At 50.2% G+C, this 16,231-nt stretch overlaps 1 protein-coding gene across 2 annotated transcripts in view; it reads left to right on the top strand.

Moving 5' to 3' along the window:
* Positions 1–284: 284 nt before the first annotated feature.
* MBTPS1 (membrane bound transcription factor peptidase, site 1) overlaps positions 285–16,231 on the top strand; it is a 52,231-nt gene continuing 36,284 nt past the window's right edge. The window contains exons 1-3 of one of the 2 annotated variants that reach the window (XM_049622478.1): positions 285–511; positions 12,406–12,890; positions 13,597–13,854. In XM_049622478.1, coding sequence (XP_049478435.1) covers positions 12,722–12,890; positions 13,597–13,854 — 427 coding nt within the window. In that variant the 5' untranslated portion in view covers positions 285–511; positions 12,406–12,721. Of the gene's footprint in view, positions 512–10,078; positions 12,891–13,596; positions 13,855–16,231 lie in introns of those variants that run through there. The other variant, XM_049622479.1, reaches the window with a different exon arrangement.

The raw sequence follows: 16,231 nt of genomic DNA, 5'->3' as shown, positions 1-16,231 counted from the left end.
CTCCGGCCCCCGTCAGTCCCCGCGAGGAGGGTGAAGGGGTAGGAGCTCGCAGGCGTTTGCGTCAAGTGCCAGCCGTTCCGCCAGGGTCATCCTCCCTGGTCCCTGGCTCCGAGGTGCCGCCTTCGGGCCCCAAGGCCCAAGGGCCCACAAGCAGCCACCCCGAGAGTCCGCTCCCCCGGCCACGGCCGGGTCCTCGCAGTCTGGCCACGCCCCCCACCTCCCGCCCCGTCCCGGGCCGCAAGTGTCGCGAGACCTGCGTCCGTCCTCCCGACCCGGGCCCGGCGGCCCCCGGCGGCCCCCGGCTTCCAGAGCGCGCACGCAGGCCCGTGCGGGGCACGCAGGGGACGCACAGCCGGTGGGGCTGGCGCTCCCAGGCGTCGCTCTCCCCGCCCCGGTCGCGCCGTCTCGCGAGAGTTGGGAGTAAACAGCCCCGAATGGAGACGCGAGGCGTGTTCGCTGCGGAGGCGCCGTTATCCCGGGCCCGCGGGACCCGAGCTTGAGGCGGTCGGAGGTAGGTTAGGAGGCGGCCAGCTGCCCGGAGCGACGCCCCCTCCCCGACTTGCGCGGCCTCCCGCGCGCCCGAGGCCTCGAGGGCGGGGGTCTGCGCCGGCGGCGGCCGGGGCCGGGGCCTCGCTGCGCGCCTGGACCCGCCGGGAGGGGCGCGGGGCGGGGGGCGCGGGCGGACGGACGGGGCGACGAGGGGCGCGGGCGTTTTCCCGCACCCGGGACAGCGCGTGCGTGCTCGGCGGGCTGCGGCTGGTGGCCCTGCTCGGTCCCCTCTGCGGGCTCAAGCGCGGTGCTGGCTTGCTCGCCACCCCCCCTCCCCCCAGTTTTCTTTCTGTGAAACAAACTTCGACGGCCTGAAACCGTGTGCCCGGCCTCCCTCGGCCTCCCAGCGCACCCACGGTCGTGGGTCGGCTCGCGCAGGGGGGGCCGCTGTCCCATTTTCGACGACCTCCCTTCTTTGCACTGTCCCAAGTCTGAACACCTCGCCGAACACCCCGATTTTCAGGACTGTAGGAAGCTCGTGGGCAAGGGGGGCCCGAGTGACTCTTGGGTTCTACTCTCAGGACCGGCCTGCCTCCCAGACCTGCGGGATCTTACAGTCTTGCCTTGCCCTGTCCTGTCGGTGCTACCTGAGACTGTTCTAGATGATCAATACCGTTTTTCTTAAGACGTTTACCCTTGTTTTAGTGAGAGCCTCTGGGAATCTCGGCCCGTTGTGTCTGTGCAAATTAGGTTAAATATTTACGTTTACTTTAGGTTCTGGACGACACTTCCGAGGGAGATAGAGTGGCATGAGATCGCAGCGCTGAACTCCTTAGGATTTATTTTCCTGTGGCCCTCTGGTCTTAACTTAGCTGTGCTAGTAAGCACCGCTCCCAACAGCGGGCTCTCAGTTTGCATTTGTATAAAAACGAGGAGCGGATTCTTCCCACCTTTTTTTATGAGCAGCACACATTTTATGTAAATGCCTTTATGTCAGAGTTTTTTAGAGGCAGAATCTACATACCATAGAATTTATCTATTTTAAGGGTACTTATTCAGTGTTTTCCCCAGTAAACAGAGTTGTGCAGTCATTACCACGGCCCACTTAAAACATTTTTTTTTAGTGTATGGGGTGCTTGGGTGGCCCAGTCGGTTGAGAGTCCGGCTTTGGCTCAGGTCATGATCCCACAGTTTGTGGGTTTGAGCCCCGCGTCGGCCTCTGTGCTGACAGCTCAGAGCCTGGAGCCTGTTTCGGATTCTGCGTCTCCCTCTCTCTCTCTGCTCCTCCCCCGGGTCCTGCTCTGTCTCTCTCTCGAAAATAAATAAACATTAAAAAAAAAAAAAAATTTTTTTTTTTTAATGTTTATTTTTGACACACACACACACACACATTCTCTCTCTCTCTCAGTGGGGGCGGGGCAGAGAGAGAGGGAGACGCAGAATCCAAAGCAGGCTCCAGGCTCTGAGTTGTCAGCACAGAGCCCCACATGAACCCACGAAGCACCATATCATGACCTGAGCCGAAGTCACATGCTTAACCGACTGAGCCACCCAGGTACCCTCACAGCCCACTTTTAGAACATTTCTGTCACCCCAGAAAGATCGCTGGTGCCCATTTGCAGCCACTGCCCATTTCTGACTCCAGCCCCAGGCAACCACTAATCTGCTCTCTGTCTCTCTAGTCTCGTCTCCTGAATATTTCCTACATCGAGGTGGGATTATATGTGGCTTTTGTGTCCGGGAGTGGCCTTGCTAGGACTCCTGCCCATGAGGTCTCTCCGCTGCCCTCCCCACGCGTCTCTTATAATCAAGAGTTGGTTGTGTCTGTGAAAAACGAGAAACTCTAATTTGGTGCTTGCAGAGCCTTTGAAGCACCCGGGGCCCCATGGGATCAAGCTGAAGCTCTTCTAAGAAGTTTTTAACTTTCCCTTCAAATTCACATGTTGTGTGATTCCAGAGTGATTCCATCGCTCTGCCCTGCCCACTGCCTCTTCTGTGCGGCAGCCACTGTAATTGTCACAAACAGAGTAGTGAAAGCTGGGAAGGGTGAAAGTTTGGGTATACTGCACCTGGTTTCCATTAGCGTCCTAAACGGTGATTTTAGCGGGAGGTTCACGACTGCCTCTTTGCGTGAGGAGAGAGTGGAGATATTACTTTATATTTTATTGGGAAAATTTGACAACTCCAATCCTTGGTGACTTGAAATATTAGGGATGGGAGGCTAGGGGCATCTGGGTGGCTCCGTCGGTGAAGCATCCGACTTGGGCTTAGGTCACGATCTCACGGTTCATGAATTGAGGCCCCGCGTTGGGCTCTGTGCTGACAGCTGGGAGCCTGGAGCCTGCTTCGGATTCTGTGTCTCCCTCTCTCCCTGCCCCTTACTGGCTCATGCTCTGTCTCTCTCTCCTTCAAAAATAAATAAACATTAAAAACAAAACAAAACAAAACAAGATGGGAAGCTAAAGATGGGAAGCTAGACTTTGCATTTGGTATTTGGGTGGGTGGCAGGGACTTTGGTCTCTTTCAGCATCTTGCCTAAGACAGGCCAGGAGGTGGTAAAAGGAGACAGGTCAAGTTTCCCTTCCCTGTGACCTAATGACGTGCTGCGGAGGTCTGTTAACTATCTTGAGGAGGTCTTTGCTTAAGGAAATGAGCTTCAAGTAACGTGAGAGTACTAAGTTCAGAGGTGCCTCATGCAGCTAAGCCAATAGTGAATGACCGAAGGGGAAAGAGAGTAAGGAGACGGGCACAGCACCTGTGAAGGAATAGGCAGTAAAGGGCAGTGTAGACCTGGGCCTCTTCACTCTGGTGCTGTTGACTCTTCGGGCTGAATTATTTGTTTTCTCCCCTTAACAAAGCATGCTAATGGACAGAATGTGCCAGAAGGAATGGTTCAGTCAGGCTGAAGAATACACCTTTATTTCAAGATAGTGTGGTTTGGCATTGCTTAAATGTTAGCCTATCAAACAATGGCAGCACAGCCAAGTACGCAATTAGTTACGAAAGTGGTACTTTTATAGCCAGGGTTTAATTGAACTGAATGCTACCCTTTCATGGCCTAAACACAGTTCAGTTTTCTCTAGAGTTATTTCAGTAAAGGCTCATTAAAAAGCTGGTGTATCTGCATAATCAGAGGACCATCGGGTGATACAAGTAGGTAGTTTTCCTCCCTCCTGAATTGCGTTCTTACTTGCAAAGAAATGATTTCAGATATGCTTTAGCTTATAACCACGATTGTAATCTTGGTGACATTCTTTTCTAATGCAAAGTAGAAGAACCTCAGAGCTGGTCAGACCAGTTGTTTGCCTGGGTAATGCATTTTGTCTATTTTGACTCGTTTTTCATGCAAATCTCCTTAAATGTTGTTCCTGGCATACGTTATTTGAACTGTTAATTTTCCACTTAGTATTTGATGTCAAATATTTTTTGATTACGCTTGTGTTACAGGCATATAATTCTGCAAAATCCATCACTATGCAGATACCATCTTTTAGGCCATACCTTTGTATGGGAAGTATTCATAGAAAGTAAATCCAGGAAGCCATGGGTCCAGTAACAGCCCTAACTAGGCCCAGTGAGTAGGTGATACTGCCCATGATAAGCCTGTTCAGAATGAATGAGTGAAAAGCTTGGCCTGAAGCTGGGATTTTTTTAACACGGTTTCTAGGAAATCTGTCCCTTTTAAGCTCTGCTGTCTGTATAAATAAAACTAAATCTTTGGGGTTCCTGGCTGGCTCACTTGATGGAGTGTGTGACTTGATCTCAGGGTCATGGGTTGGGCATAGAGATCATGTCCTTAAAAATAAATAAAATGTTTCAATTTATTAAAGAAAACCACAATCTTTAATTTATTTTGAATCTTTAGGCCACGGTCTTGCCAGAAAATTTGTTTTTCCATAAAACTGACTTTAGACGGTTTGATAGTTTAATGATGAAAGCGTAACACATACTCTTTGTAAAAATGTAAATAAATAGAATTGAGAAAGTAGCTCCCTGTAACGATATCGTTGAAGGGTAGAACGAACCACTGTTAACCGACTGGGTAGACACCTTTTCATATTCTTTTTTTCCTATGCATATAGATACATTATTTAAAAGTCAAGATTTGGATCACCCTGTCCATGAAGTGTTTCACTTAATATTTGCACGAACGTTTCCCCATATTCTTTGGGAAATCTTTCCAAGACCTATGGCCGCTCTAACAAATTTCTACAAACTTAGTGGTTTAAAACCACACATATTTCTTCTTTGACGGTTCTGGAGGTCAGCAGTCCAAAATCAGTCTCCCTGGGCTGACATCAGGGCGTCACCGGGGCTTCGTTCCTTCTGGAGGCTCTGGGCAAGATTGTTTCCTTCCTTTTTGGGTTTCCAGGGGCACCTGCATTCCTTGGCTCCTGGCCCCCGTGCCCTGATTACCTCAGCCTCCGCTTCCAATATCTCATCTGCTACTTGGTGGAGGAGTAGCCCCGTGGGCCTGCCTCCCTCTTGCGATTACATTGTAATCGCAGAGGATAATCCAGGGTAGTCTCCCCATCTCCAGAGCCTTAGTTTAATCACACCTGCAAGATCCCTGTGGCCGTATAAAGTAACATGTACAGGCTCTGGGGAGGAGGATGTAGGTATCTTTGGGGAACCATTATCCAGCCTTCCAGAGGAACATAATCTGAAATTGCTACACAGCGTTCCATAGGATTGGTTAGTTAATTAATTAGCTAGTCTGTTGCACCTTTAGATGGTCTTTAATTGTTCCCGGTTATAATCTTTGGGTATAAATCATTGTATGCTTTCAGATTCACACTTCTATGGAATGAATTTCTAGGGGAGATTTTAGAAAAGCCGGGTAACCTACCACTTACAGGTATGGCCTCATGCCCAACACACGAGTTCCCAGCCCAGCTTTCCCAGTCACAGCTGTGTGGCACCGGGCGGGGTGATGAGCCGTGGGTGGGGGTGGGGGTGGTCAGTAACAGGTTGTTAAGATGAAATGAGTTAATAATGCAGATTGCCTAGAGTAGCACCTGCCTCTTGATGAGTGCTTGGTGTGTGGTAGTGTTTGTTGTGTCACTGGGTTTGTTAGAGAAGGTTTTTGCTTCCATTTTTAAGACTTTTAATACATATTGGTAAATTACAGTTCTAAGAGGTTAACAGGAGTTTTTTTACATTCACCAGCGACACATGAGAGTCCTCATTTTATTGGGTTGAATTCTTGAACATGATCTGTTTTATACTGCGTGTCTCAATTTATGTTCTCAAAATGTTACTTGATTTTTACAGACACGCAAGACACATAGAGACAGACTATGTTTGTCTCTTTGTCTGTATTGGTTACCATAGTGGGAAAGGGTTGGAGGGGGCAGATGAAATAGGGAAAGGGGACTAAGTTATAACTCGTTGGGGGATGCAAAAGGTGCAGCCTGCCTTGGAATAACTTCATATGGTGACGGATGGTAGGTAGGCTTATGAGGATCATTTCGGATGTGGAAAAATATCAAGTCCCTGTGATGGACACCTGAAACTAACAGGATATTCCCCGTCAATTGTGCTTTGGTTTTCAAAACGTTACTTGGTTGTTATAATGTAAATTATGTAAACACTGGTACCAGTTTTAACAAATCTACCCTGAATCTTTTCAGGGCCTCTGTCAATTCATTAGAATGAGAAATAGTTTGAATTTCACTTTGATTAGCTCAGTCACATCTGTTGGGATGCGAGAACGTCATTCTGTATAGCAGTTGATGCATGTGAGTCTGTTTGACGTGGTATATAGTCTGATTATGCACACGGTGGGCAGCAGACTGTAATAAAAGAGACTAAAGTTCCTTCCCCCTTTTAAAAAGTTAATACTCCCGTCCTTCTTATTCATTCCTAGAAGCTGAGGCTAAATATGAAACTTTTTTTTCTTCTTTTTGCATACTTTGGAAACAGTTTCAACCTACTAGAAAGGTTCCAACAACAGCACAAAACTTTTTTTTTTTTTGGTTTGCGAACTATTTGAAAGTGAGTTGCAGACCTGATACCCATTATCCTTTGATACTTCATGGGGCATTTCCTGCAAGCAAAGTCCTTCTTACATAATCAGAGCACAGCCTTCAAAATCAGGAAATTAGTCTTGCTACACTCCTGCTATCTGCTTTCAGGCGGGCCCCGTTCGGGTTTGCCAGTTGTTCAGTAATGTCTCCACAGCAGAGGGACCCAGTGGAGAACCTCGAGTTCACTTACCGGTCATGTCTCTCGAGTCCCCTTCCATCCGCAGCCGCGTCTCCGCCATTCCTTGGCTTTCATCTCCTTGGTAATTTTGAAAATTCCAGGCCAGTTCATTTTGAAGAGTGTGCCTTGATTTGGATTCTGATGTTTCCTCCTGAACTGATTCGGGGTGTGCATCTTTGGCCGGAACCCCACAAGTGATGCCAGCCTCTTGCAGTATGTGGATGTGGTTCCATCTGTCCCACCCCTGGTTCACTTGGTGAAGCTGGTCTTCTGTGGAGTTACCCCTTTTCCCTTTGGAAATGAGGATTTTTGTCGGCAGGCGTTCTGGGACTATGTAAATGTCTCGTTCCTCCAACTTTCAATTTATTTATAAATGTCATCATGGACTTTTGTGTTTTATTTAGTGAGTTAGGATCTGTTATTTTCATTGTTTATTTTGATGCGCAGACTGTCCCATGCCGGCCTCTGTGTTCCTCACACTCCCATTATTCTTTGAGTGCTTTCTCACTTTCTGGCACGAGATGGGCTGGACTCACCTGCCCAGTCTGGAACTAGCTTGTCTCCAAGGAGCCTGGTCTCTTGTAGCACAGAATGGCCTTTAGAAAACCAGTTCTGGGCACTAGATGGGCTCCTCTTGTTGGGGTATCACTGCTTCCGTGTCCTTGCAGTAGGCAGAGCTACGAAATGTACATGCGCATGTTCGTATGTATATATGTACACACACGTACGTATTTGTTTCCACATCTGTCTGTATATCGAGAACCTTGAGTTCACCCCAGTACTTCCCTACTTCATTCTGATCCTGCGTGGATCTTGCAGGTTTTTTCCTTTTTCCTACCTGTGACTTCTCTGCAGTAAGAAAGCTGCTTCCTTCCCGTTATCTGTAAGTATTTATTTGAACAAATCAGTTTTCTCTTTCACTGCCATCACCCCTCTCAGGCTCCTACTCTCCTCCCCAGCTGCCTGTCTGCCACACACCTTTCTCGCCCTCTCAAGACTCCTTCAGCCCACACCAGGCCACCATGGCTCTCCCACCAGCACCTACCTTCTTGCCCTCAACTCAGTTATGCAAAAGGGGAAGGAGAAAAGCAAAGACAGAACTCTTGTTAGTTTCTTCTTGAGCACCTGGGTGGCTCAGTAAAGTGTCTGTTGCTTTTGGCTCAGGTCCTGAGCTTACGGTTCGTGGGTTTGAGCCCTGCTTTGGGATTCTCTCTCTCCCTCTCTGCCCTTCTCCTGCACACTCGTCAACTTAAAAACACAGGTTGCTTTTCGTGTGTGTATAGTCTGTGTCTGTATTTACATGCTCTGTGCTTACTGCTACTTACCTGCTTGCCGCTAGATGGTGAGCCTGTCTTGGGGAAAATGCTCACCAGGTTTGCGCTCTGTAGTGAGAGGCGGGGGGTGGAGGTGGGGGGGATCCATTGTAGACGCAGGTGAGTAGATGTTTTAGACGAGGAAGGTGCAGTCTGTGCCTTCGAAGGCCCAGTGGAGCAGTCATTGGGGACCGGTATCTTTAACACGAATAGGCAAGGGCCCAATGCCCCATGCCATTGTTCACCAGCCTCTGTACCCCCAGTGGCATTTTTGTTTTCCTCCAATGAAACTTATATTTTGAAGCCTTCTTATTCTAGGGTTGGGAAACCATAAACTTCAGTATCAGTGTCATAATTTTTATGGGCCATCGGTCTTTGAAAGGAGTGTTTTCTTAGCACCTAGCCATTAGAGGTGCCTGGGTGGCTCAGTCAGTTCAGTGTCTGACTCTTGGTTTCGGCTCAGGTCATGATCTCAATGGTTGGTGCGTTCGAGCCCTACCTTGGGCCCAGCGGTGTCAGTGTGGAGCCTGCTTGGGATTCTCTCTTCCCTCCCCTACTCACTCTCTTGACCTCTCTCAAAATAAATAAACAAAAAAACCTTCAAAGAATAAAGCAGGTCAGCCATATCCAAACAAAACTGGGAGGGGTCTCCTGCCATGATTTCCAACCCTACCATTATCTCCATGGGATTTTTCTGCTCGAGGGTGTCTTCCTTCCAGCCACCGGTGGGTTTGGAGGCTAGAGCAGGCTGCTGTTCACTACTGTGGCCCTTTTGTGGAAGGAATCAGTGACCTTTAAATTGTTAAGCCAGCAGTCTCTTCTCATTTGACTACCCTTCATCATGGAAATTCTTTTTCACAGATTTTGGGGGATTTTTGTTTTTATTTATTTTTAAATGTTTGTTTATTTGAGAGAGAGCGAACAGGTTAGGGGCAAAGAGAAGGGGTAGAGAGAACCTCGAGCAGACTCAATGCTGTCAGCACAGAGCCCAGTCCGGAGCTCGAACCCATGAACGCAAGTTCATGACCTGAGCTGAAATCAGGAGGCGGACGTTTAACCTGCCCCCCCCACCCCCACCCCCACCAGGCGCCCCTAGGGTGTTCGACCTCCCTCTTCCCTTCTGCCCTGAGCCATGCTTCCCCACTGCTGGTGCTCACCCTAATTTTCGCAAGTTCAGAGCTCCGTTCCCACTCGTGCCCCCGCCAGCTTTTCCTGCCCGTCCTCCATCTCGGTCAGGGGCAGACGCCGTCTGTGTTCGGGCGAAAGGTCTCTGTTCGTCCTTGGCTCCTTTCGTGTGCGCCCCCCACATCTGTTGTCAGCAGACCGCCTCACCACCTCCACGTCCGTAACCTGCTCCACGTCCTCGCCTCTCCTGCCCTGCCCGGAGCCTCTGGTCACATCCTGCCTTCCCTCCCTTCGGCCACGGCCACGAGGCCCTCCCTGTCTGCCTCCCCTTCGGTCACCTGTCCTGCCCCCTATCCTGACCCCCCCCCCCCCCCACTCTGGCCACTCTGGCCTCTGGGCTTTCCTCACACAAACCGGGCCTTCTGCACTTGGCTTCCCCACTGCCTGCAGGGCTCCGCCCCCCTGGCCCCCAGCTTCCTCAGAGCCCCCTTCCCAGCCTGGCGAGACTGGCGAGACTGGCGCGGCGCTCCCATCCCCACCGTCCTGTTCCCCTTCACCCTTTGTTCCTCTTCTCACAATAGAGGTAGATGTCACTGGCTAGATACCACATGTGTTACTCGTGTATCCCCCCCCCCCCCCCCGCGCGCGCACACACACACACACACACACACACACACACACGCGCCCGCGCGCTGGGTCAGCGCCCTGAGGTCGGGGTTTCGGTTGGGTTTTGTTTGCTGCCCTGGTCCTGCCGCCCGCTCGGAGCCCAGCCATCCGGCCGTGTGCGGTGTGGGAGTCGGACCGCTGAGCCGAGCCGCCCGGCAGCCCCGCGGGGCTCCGTTCTCCCTCCGCACGCCTTCCTCCCGGTGCCTGCTGCACGGCCTGCTCCGGGCCCCCCGCCCCCCGCCGGCCTTGCGTCTCCAGGTTGGTGTGGTGTCGCGGGGCCTCCCTCCCGTGCGGGGAACTTGCGGGTGCTCCCGGTCTGTGACGTAGTAGCTTGTTCCGGCTGCCCCGCTCCGCTCCCGTTTCCGTGACTTCCAGCCCTACCGGCCCCGGCTCTGCCGGAGCCCGCTGCCCTCCACCTCATCAGCAGAGGCCTCCCGTCGGACCCAGAACGACTCTCGGTGCGGTGTCGTGGCCCCGCGCGTGCACGCTCCTGCGGTGGCGGCCCGCGCTTTGCTTAGCCCTTGGCGTTCACCTCCGGCCTCCCTGCGGGGCCACACCGGACCCTTGGAGAGCACGATACGAAACTGTACGGTGTCATGAGCAAACGTAGGCAGAACAGCTTAGGGACACTGCGGTGTCCCATTTTCCAGAACCTACAAAGTTTAATTTTTCTGTTTGGGAGAGAGCCTATTACCTTAGGCGTTTTTAAAGTTTAAAACCCCTCTAACCTTTTCTTCCCATTTCTCTGTCTTTTAAAGTCAGTCGCCTGCCTCACTTGTACAAGAACATCAGCCATCTCTTCGATGTGGGCTAGATGGCATGAGGTCGCTGTCTGTACCTGTGGGTGAATTATTTTGGATCAGGTTTAATTAAAGTGGCTCTGACACAGTTAGGTCTAAGGTTTGCTCACTAGTATCACTTGCTAATATTTGTAATGTGTAGTCCAAATACGTCTTAGATTGTTTGGCTCGAGGCAGGAGACGTGAAGGGATTTCTTGTGTTTTTTTTTTTAAAAACTTGCCTTGATTGAATGAGAGACCCATTTAAATCTTTTCCACTATAAGTTCATTTAATATAACATGAGAACTCTTAGTACCAGCGATGAGCTCTGTCTTCTTTGACCAGTAATACTGTAATTAAGTGAGGTATGTGCTTCATGTAATTGTATTCTGTGATATCTCATCACTGCAAGTGTCAAGTGTTAGTAAAAATTGGGGCTCACTCCCAAGTGGATTGTGGCTTATTTGGTGTCCCCTGTTGCTTTCCTTTGGTCTTTCCGTTCTGGTCTTTGGTTTTAATTTCTTTGTTCTTGTGGTTGGCATTCACATTGCTGTTCTTCGTGTTGATATGGAAATAACTTCTAAAATTTCATTTCCATCTGACGAGCTCTGTTCAGCCATAGTCTCCAGGGCCAGAAAAGGCCTGCTTTTCAGGATCGTGTGTTGTGACAGCAGTGAAATCCTAAATATCAAACTTCCCAAACTTCTTTAGGTACTCTAGCTTTATGAGTATTTTCCTGTGTATAGATGCACATACAAATAGTTCCAGAAACCACAAAGTCCTTGTTGCTCTAAAACACCAGATTTCTGCCTGAGGAATGGATTTTAATAATTTGGTACCTCTCTTTAAAGGGGGCTGACTCCTGGTCCTAAGTGTGTGTGTGTGTGTGTGTGTGTGTGTGTGTGTGTGTGTGTGTTTAGAAACAGGTAGCAGTGTGAGGCCTGTCTTATTTCGTTGATTTGTGTTCCCCTTGCTGGATTATTTATGTTTCTGGTGGGATCAGTGAAAACTCAGTGGGCTTTTTCTGGGCATGCTATCACTGTGTGTGTGTGTGTGTGTGTGTGTGTGTGTGTGTGTGTGTTTTACTGCTCCATTTTTCGTTGTGAAGAATGATCATTTCTCCTGCCGTTCACGTATTGGGAAGGGATCTGTGCCTGCGTGAAATTTAACACTCCGATGACACTTTTCTCTGGCAGCACTTTCTCTCACAAGCTGTCCTCCCGTATCACTTCCCAGTAAAGAGGTGATCTGGTTTTATAACCTTAGATTTCTTCAAGGTGAGGCTTCATGTAAAATAAATTCGGTGACTGTGGAAACCCTTCTGTGTTCTCTTCATAGACTTGGCAGAAGAAAGGTGTCATTTAAGTAGCTTTGCAGCATAGTTTTTTAAAAGACAGTGGTAAGCGTTTGACTTGTATTTTGTTCTTAGAAGAAGAAATGTTCTTCTAAGAAGAAAATGTTCTTAGTAGAAGGTTAGGCTGTAGACCACGCTCCTGCCTGAAGAGTTGGAGAAATGTAGGGGGTTGGGGAGGAGCCTGGGGAGGACGGGCCGCGAGTGAGGAGGATGGTCTGCGGCAGGAGCGGGGTCCCTCCTCCCATCTGGCCGCCAGGGTGGGCAGTGTTCCTGGCCTTGCCCGCCACGCCCCTTCTTCTCCGTGTACTTTCTTATCTTTGACGCCGGCTTCAATCTCCTTTTCCCCGGGAAGAAGTGAGCAGTAGCTAAAGAAGGAAACGGTAAGGTGTCGCGCGCCCGTGCACGTCTGTCTCGCGTCCTCACTGGGCATCTTTGGGCCCTGGCCCCCGCCCGGCTCGCTGTGTTTTGCAGGCCGCCAGGGCGCCCCGAGTGACCGCCGCCCGCTCGACCGTGGTTCTGTGCTGCAGATGGCGTGTAGGACTCACTTGTCTGGGCCGCAGTGAGAGGCGCCTGAGGCCCAAGATGGAGAAGAAACGAAGAAAGAAATGAAAGCCTCTTTTCAGGCCAAACCACAAAAGGCCATGAAATTTAACTTTTATTTACGTCGGACAAGACTGTAAAACGGCCGATCAATGTTTCGGCTCTTCGCCGAGACAAAAATTGACTAATAATCCAGGAAGAAAAAAGTGCGATTTGAATATATGAGGTTTTATGACCATAGTCACTTATGACCATGAAGCTTGTCAACATCTGGCTGCTTCTGCTAGTGGTTTTGCTCTGTGGGAAGAGACATCTGGGTGACAGACTGGAGAAGAAGGCTGCTGAAAAGGCCCCGTGCCCTGGCTGTTCCCACCTGACTTTGAAGGTGGAATTCTCCTCAACGGTCGTGGAATATGGTAATGAGGTTTTAAATGTTCGCCCTCCCCCCCCCCCGTTTTTTTTAAACTTAATTTCAAACATTGGCTTTTGTCGAAAAAGACCTTTCCTTCTTTTCCATGGTCATTTTAAATGAGGTGAGCTCACAGTGCTTGGATGTTCGCGCTACTGAAATTTGCTTTCCCAACATAGGTAGTTTCTGCGAGGCAAGGAGATTGGCGTTCGGAATTAGTTCCCTAAAACCTGGTTCTTGGGAACAGATGCCAATTGTAGCTGCTGAGGGTGGGGAGTTGGGAGGTGCTGACTGCTTGTGTGGGGAGGCCAGATGTGAACAAACCAGTAGTCTGCTAGAATCCACTTGAAATTTTGTTACTGTTTTCAGTAAAATAAAACTGAACCTTTATCTCTGAATCCCTTTTTTGTATTCCAAAAACTTACACGCATCTCTTTGCCACATGTTTGAACTTGGGTTAATATTCGCTTTTTGAAAAATAGCACAGGTATCCCATTTTGTGTGATGTCAGGGGATTCGTACAGATCGTTTTAACTCCGGGCTCCGGAAGCTGCCATCCAGGGCATTTAAACCAGGCTTTCAGTCTTCCTCCTACCTTAGGTTTTGGGATCTGTAAAGTTTTCTTTTACCTGAGAAATCGTAGCCTAGCTACGATCTTCCATTATAATACATGGCCGTAAATTCTCATTTTTATTTGTGGTCCTTGATTGCAGAATATATTGTGGCTTTCAATGGATACTTCACAGCCAAAGCTAGAAATTCTTTTATTTCAAGCGCCCTGAAGAGCAGTGAAATAGACAACTGGAGAATCATTCCTCGAAACAACCCATCCAGTGACTACCCTAGTGATTTTGAGGTGATTCAGATAAAAGAAAAACAGAAAGCGGGGCTGCTAACCCTTGAAGATCATCCCAACATCAAACGGGTGACACCCCAGCGGAAAGTCTTTCGTTCGCTCAAGTACGCGGAGTGTGAGTATTGTGACCTCGTCTCTGTCGGTTTCTGCCTCACGTGGGTTCAGAGAGAGAACGTGCCTTTTCACAGGTGATGCGCCCCACCACCCTGCCCCTGACCTTCCCGTGCACCGCTCCACACTGGCAGAATAGCGGAGAAATGGTTCGATACCCGAGTCCCTTCATCTGGTTTCGTCAGTTGTGAATGTCTTCTTGCCAGGAATTTAAAAAACGAAAAACAGGCTTCCTGCTGTTCTGGCGGGAAGAAATCTGCCAGTTGTCAGTGGAGGACGATAGTGGTCCTTGCTGCTGCTGGAAGGGATTTTCACCCGGTGCCCCTCGGCGCCTGCAGACCTGAGGCCCTGCGTCCCTCCGTCCTGAAGTGGGAGACGGTGTCTTTGACTCTCCTCTTGGGTTGTGATGTGCTTCTGTCGGTGTGGGGTTTTTTTTGGTTGGTTGGTTTGAGAGGCAGGGATGGGCGTAGAGAGAGGGAGAGAGAATCCCACGCAGGATCCGCACCGTTAGCGGAGAGCCCGATACGGAGCTTGAACTCACAAACCGCAAGACTGTGACCTGAGCCGACATCGAGAGTCAGATGCTTAACCAGCTGAGCCACCCAGGCGCCCTTGTGTGTTTGTTTTTAAGGAATCTTGTAAAACATCCTTTCTCTGGGTTTCATTTTGTTTTTCTGAGCACCTCCTGACCTTGCCCAGGTTAGCTGGCCCTCCTTTGAGCCCTCAGCTCTGCGGGTGTGAGGACGGCAGCAGTTTGATGATTGTCCTTTCAGCTCGAGGGCTTACTCCTTCCCCTTTGTCGGTAACTTGGGCTTGTCAAGATAGAGTTTGTTCTTCAATACTGAATTGCTTATTTATTACATAGTGTTTTCCAAAGCTTACTTATTACCAAAGAAAAGTTTTTTTTCCCATTTGTCATAAACTAGGGTAACAAATCGTGAGTTCCGGTATCATTTACTGTCATTTCTTTCACGGGAAGGAAGGAAATAAAATTTTGCTTTTCTCCCTTTGTCCGTCAGGTGCTAGGCCCGAGGGCCGCTGAGGTTTAGAAACAGCACCAGGCGTTGGGGGAGCCAAGCTCCTGTGCACGTAGCGGGACAAGCCGGCTCTCAGGGCGGCTGCAGAGTTCGGGGGTCTCGCTTCCTCGAGCTCTTTGTACCGGTCCAGATGTTTTGTAATGCCTTTTCTCTTTAAAACCTCAAAACAATTCAGGAAGATAAAAACAAAACAAACCTCGTACAGTTAGCCAGATACACGCGTTGTACCTTTTTAGTGTAGACGGCTCCAGAACGTTTCAAGAAACGTGGAAATTTCTAATTTCAGCACAGCGGTCATAGAATCTCAGGGTCGGGTTCCCTTCCGTACGCCCTCCTCCCTGGTCGTCAGGTGTGGCGCTTGCCAGCGCGAGCAGGAACCGCGCGCCTCACGGGCCGGTCCTGTCGTCATCTGCTGCCTCGTGCGGGAAGCACCTTTCCTTTCAGCTTCCACTCTTCTCGTCCAGCAGACCGAAGAGAGGCCCCCTGTCTCCTAGGGTTCTCACGGAAACGAAGGAAAATCGTGCACGTGTGAGAGCTTAGCAGCATGTGCAGGATGTAAATAGACACGAAATGCTGCTTATTTCTCTGGCTCTGTTGTTCAGAGGCTCCGCTTTATTTTGGCTGGAACGTGTCCCACCCTGGACCCCATCCCTGGCTCTGTCCCTGGCTGTAAGACAGAGCTATCCTGTTTCCCACACGGCAGTGCTTATACTGCGAGAGTCCACGGGGCTGCCCTTGGCACATTCTCCTCCCCAGATCTGTCAGCGGTCCCTGCAGTGATGAGGGTTCAAGTGCACTCACCCTTTTAACTGCTTTCCTTCCAGTACGGTCCGGTTCTTCTCATAAATTGCTCTTCCACAGGGAAGCCCGGAGCCGAGCTCATTGCCTAGGTGGGGTGTCTGGTCCGCGTCGGGTAGACGGCACCGCTCTGCCGTCGGCACCCCCGGCGTGGCCCCACGCTGTGGGTTCCGAGAGCAGAGTCACCGTGGCGCGTCGAGTGCGGAATAATTTCCGTTGCTCTGTGCGAAGAATTACTTAATGGGATTGACAGGATTATGTGTTTTTCTGGCTCCCTGCACTTTCATGGGGGAGCCTGATGAGACAGGAGTAAGAAGGGAGTCGTTTGCTATAGAGACAGAACTTGAGGGACGCCTGGGTGGATTCTGTCGGCTAAGCGTCCCAACTCGATTCCAGCCCAGGTCATCATCTCACAGTTCGTGGGCTCGTGTCCCACGTTGCGCTCTGTGCTGACAGCGCAGAGCTTGCTTGGGATTCTCTCTCTCCCTTTCTCTCTGCTCCTCCCCTCCCGCCCCCCCCCCCCCCCCCCCCCCCCCCTCTCCCTCC

The sequence above is a fragment of the Panthera uncia genome (genome assembly GCF_023721935.1).
Source record: "Panthera uncia isolate 11264 chromosome E2 unlocalized genomic scaffold, Puncia_PCG_1.0 HiC_scaffold_20, whole genome shotgun sequence".
NCBI lineage: Eukaryota > Metazoa > Chordata > Mammalia > Carnivora > Felidae > Panthera > Panthera uncia.
This window is presented reverse-complemented; position numbering and strand designations above follow the sequence as displayed.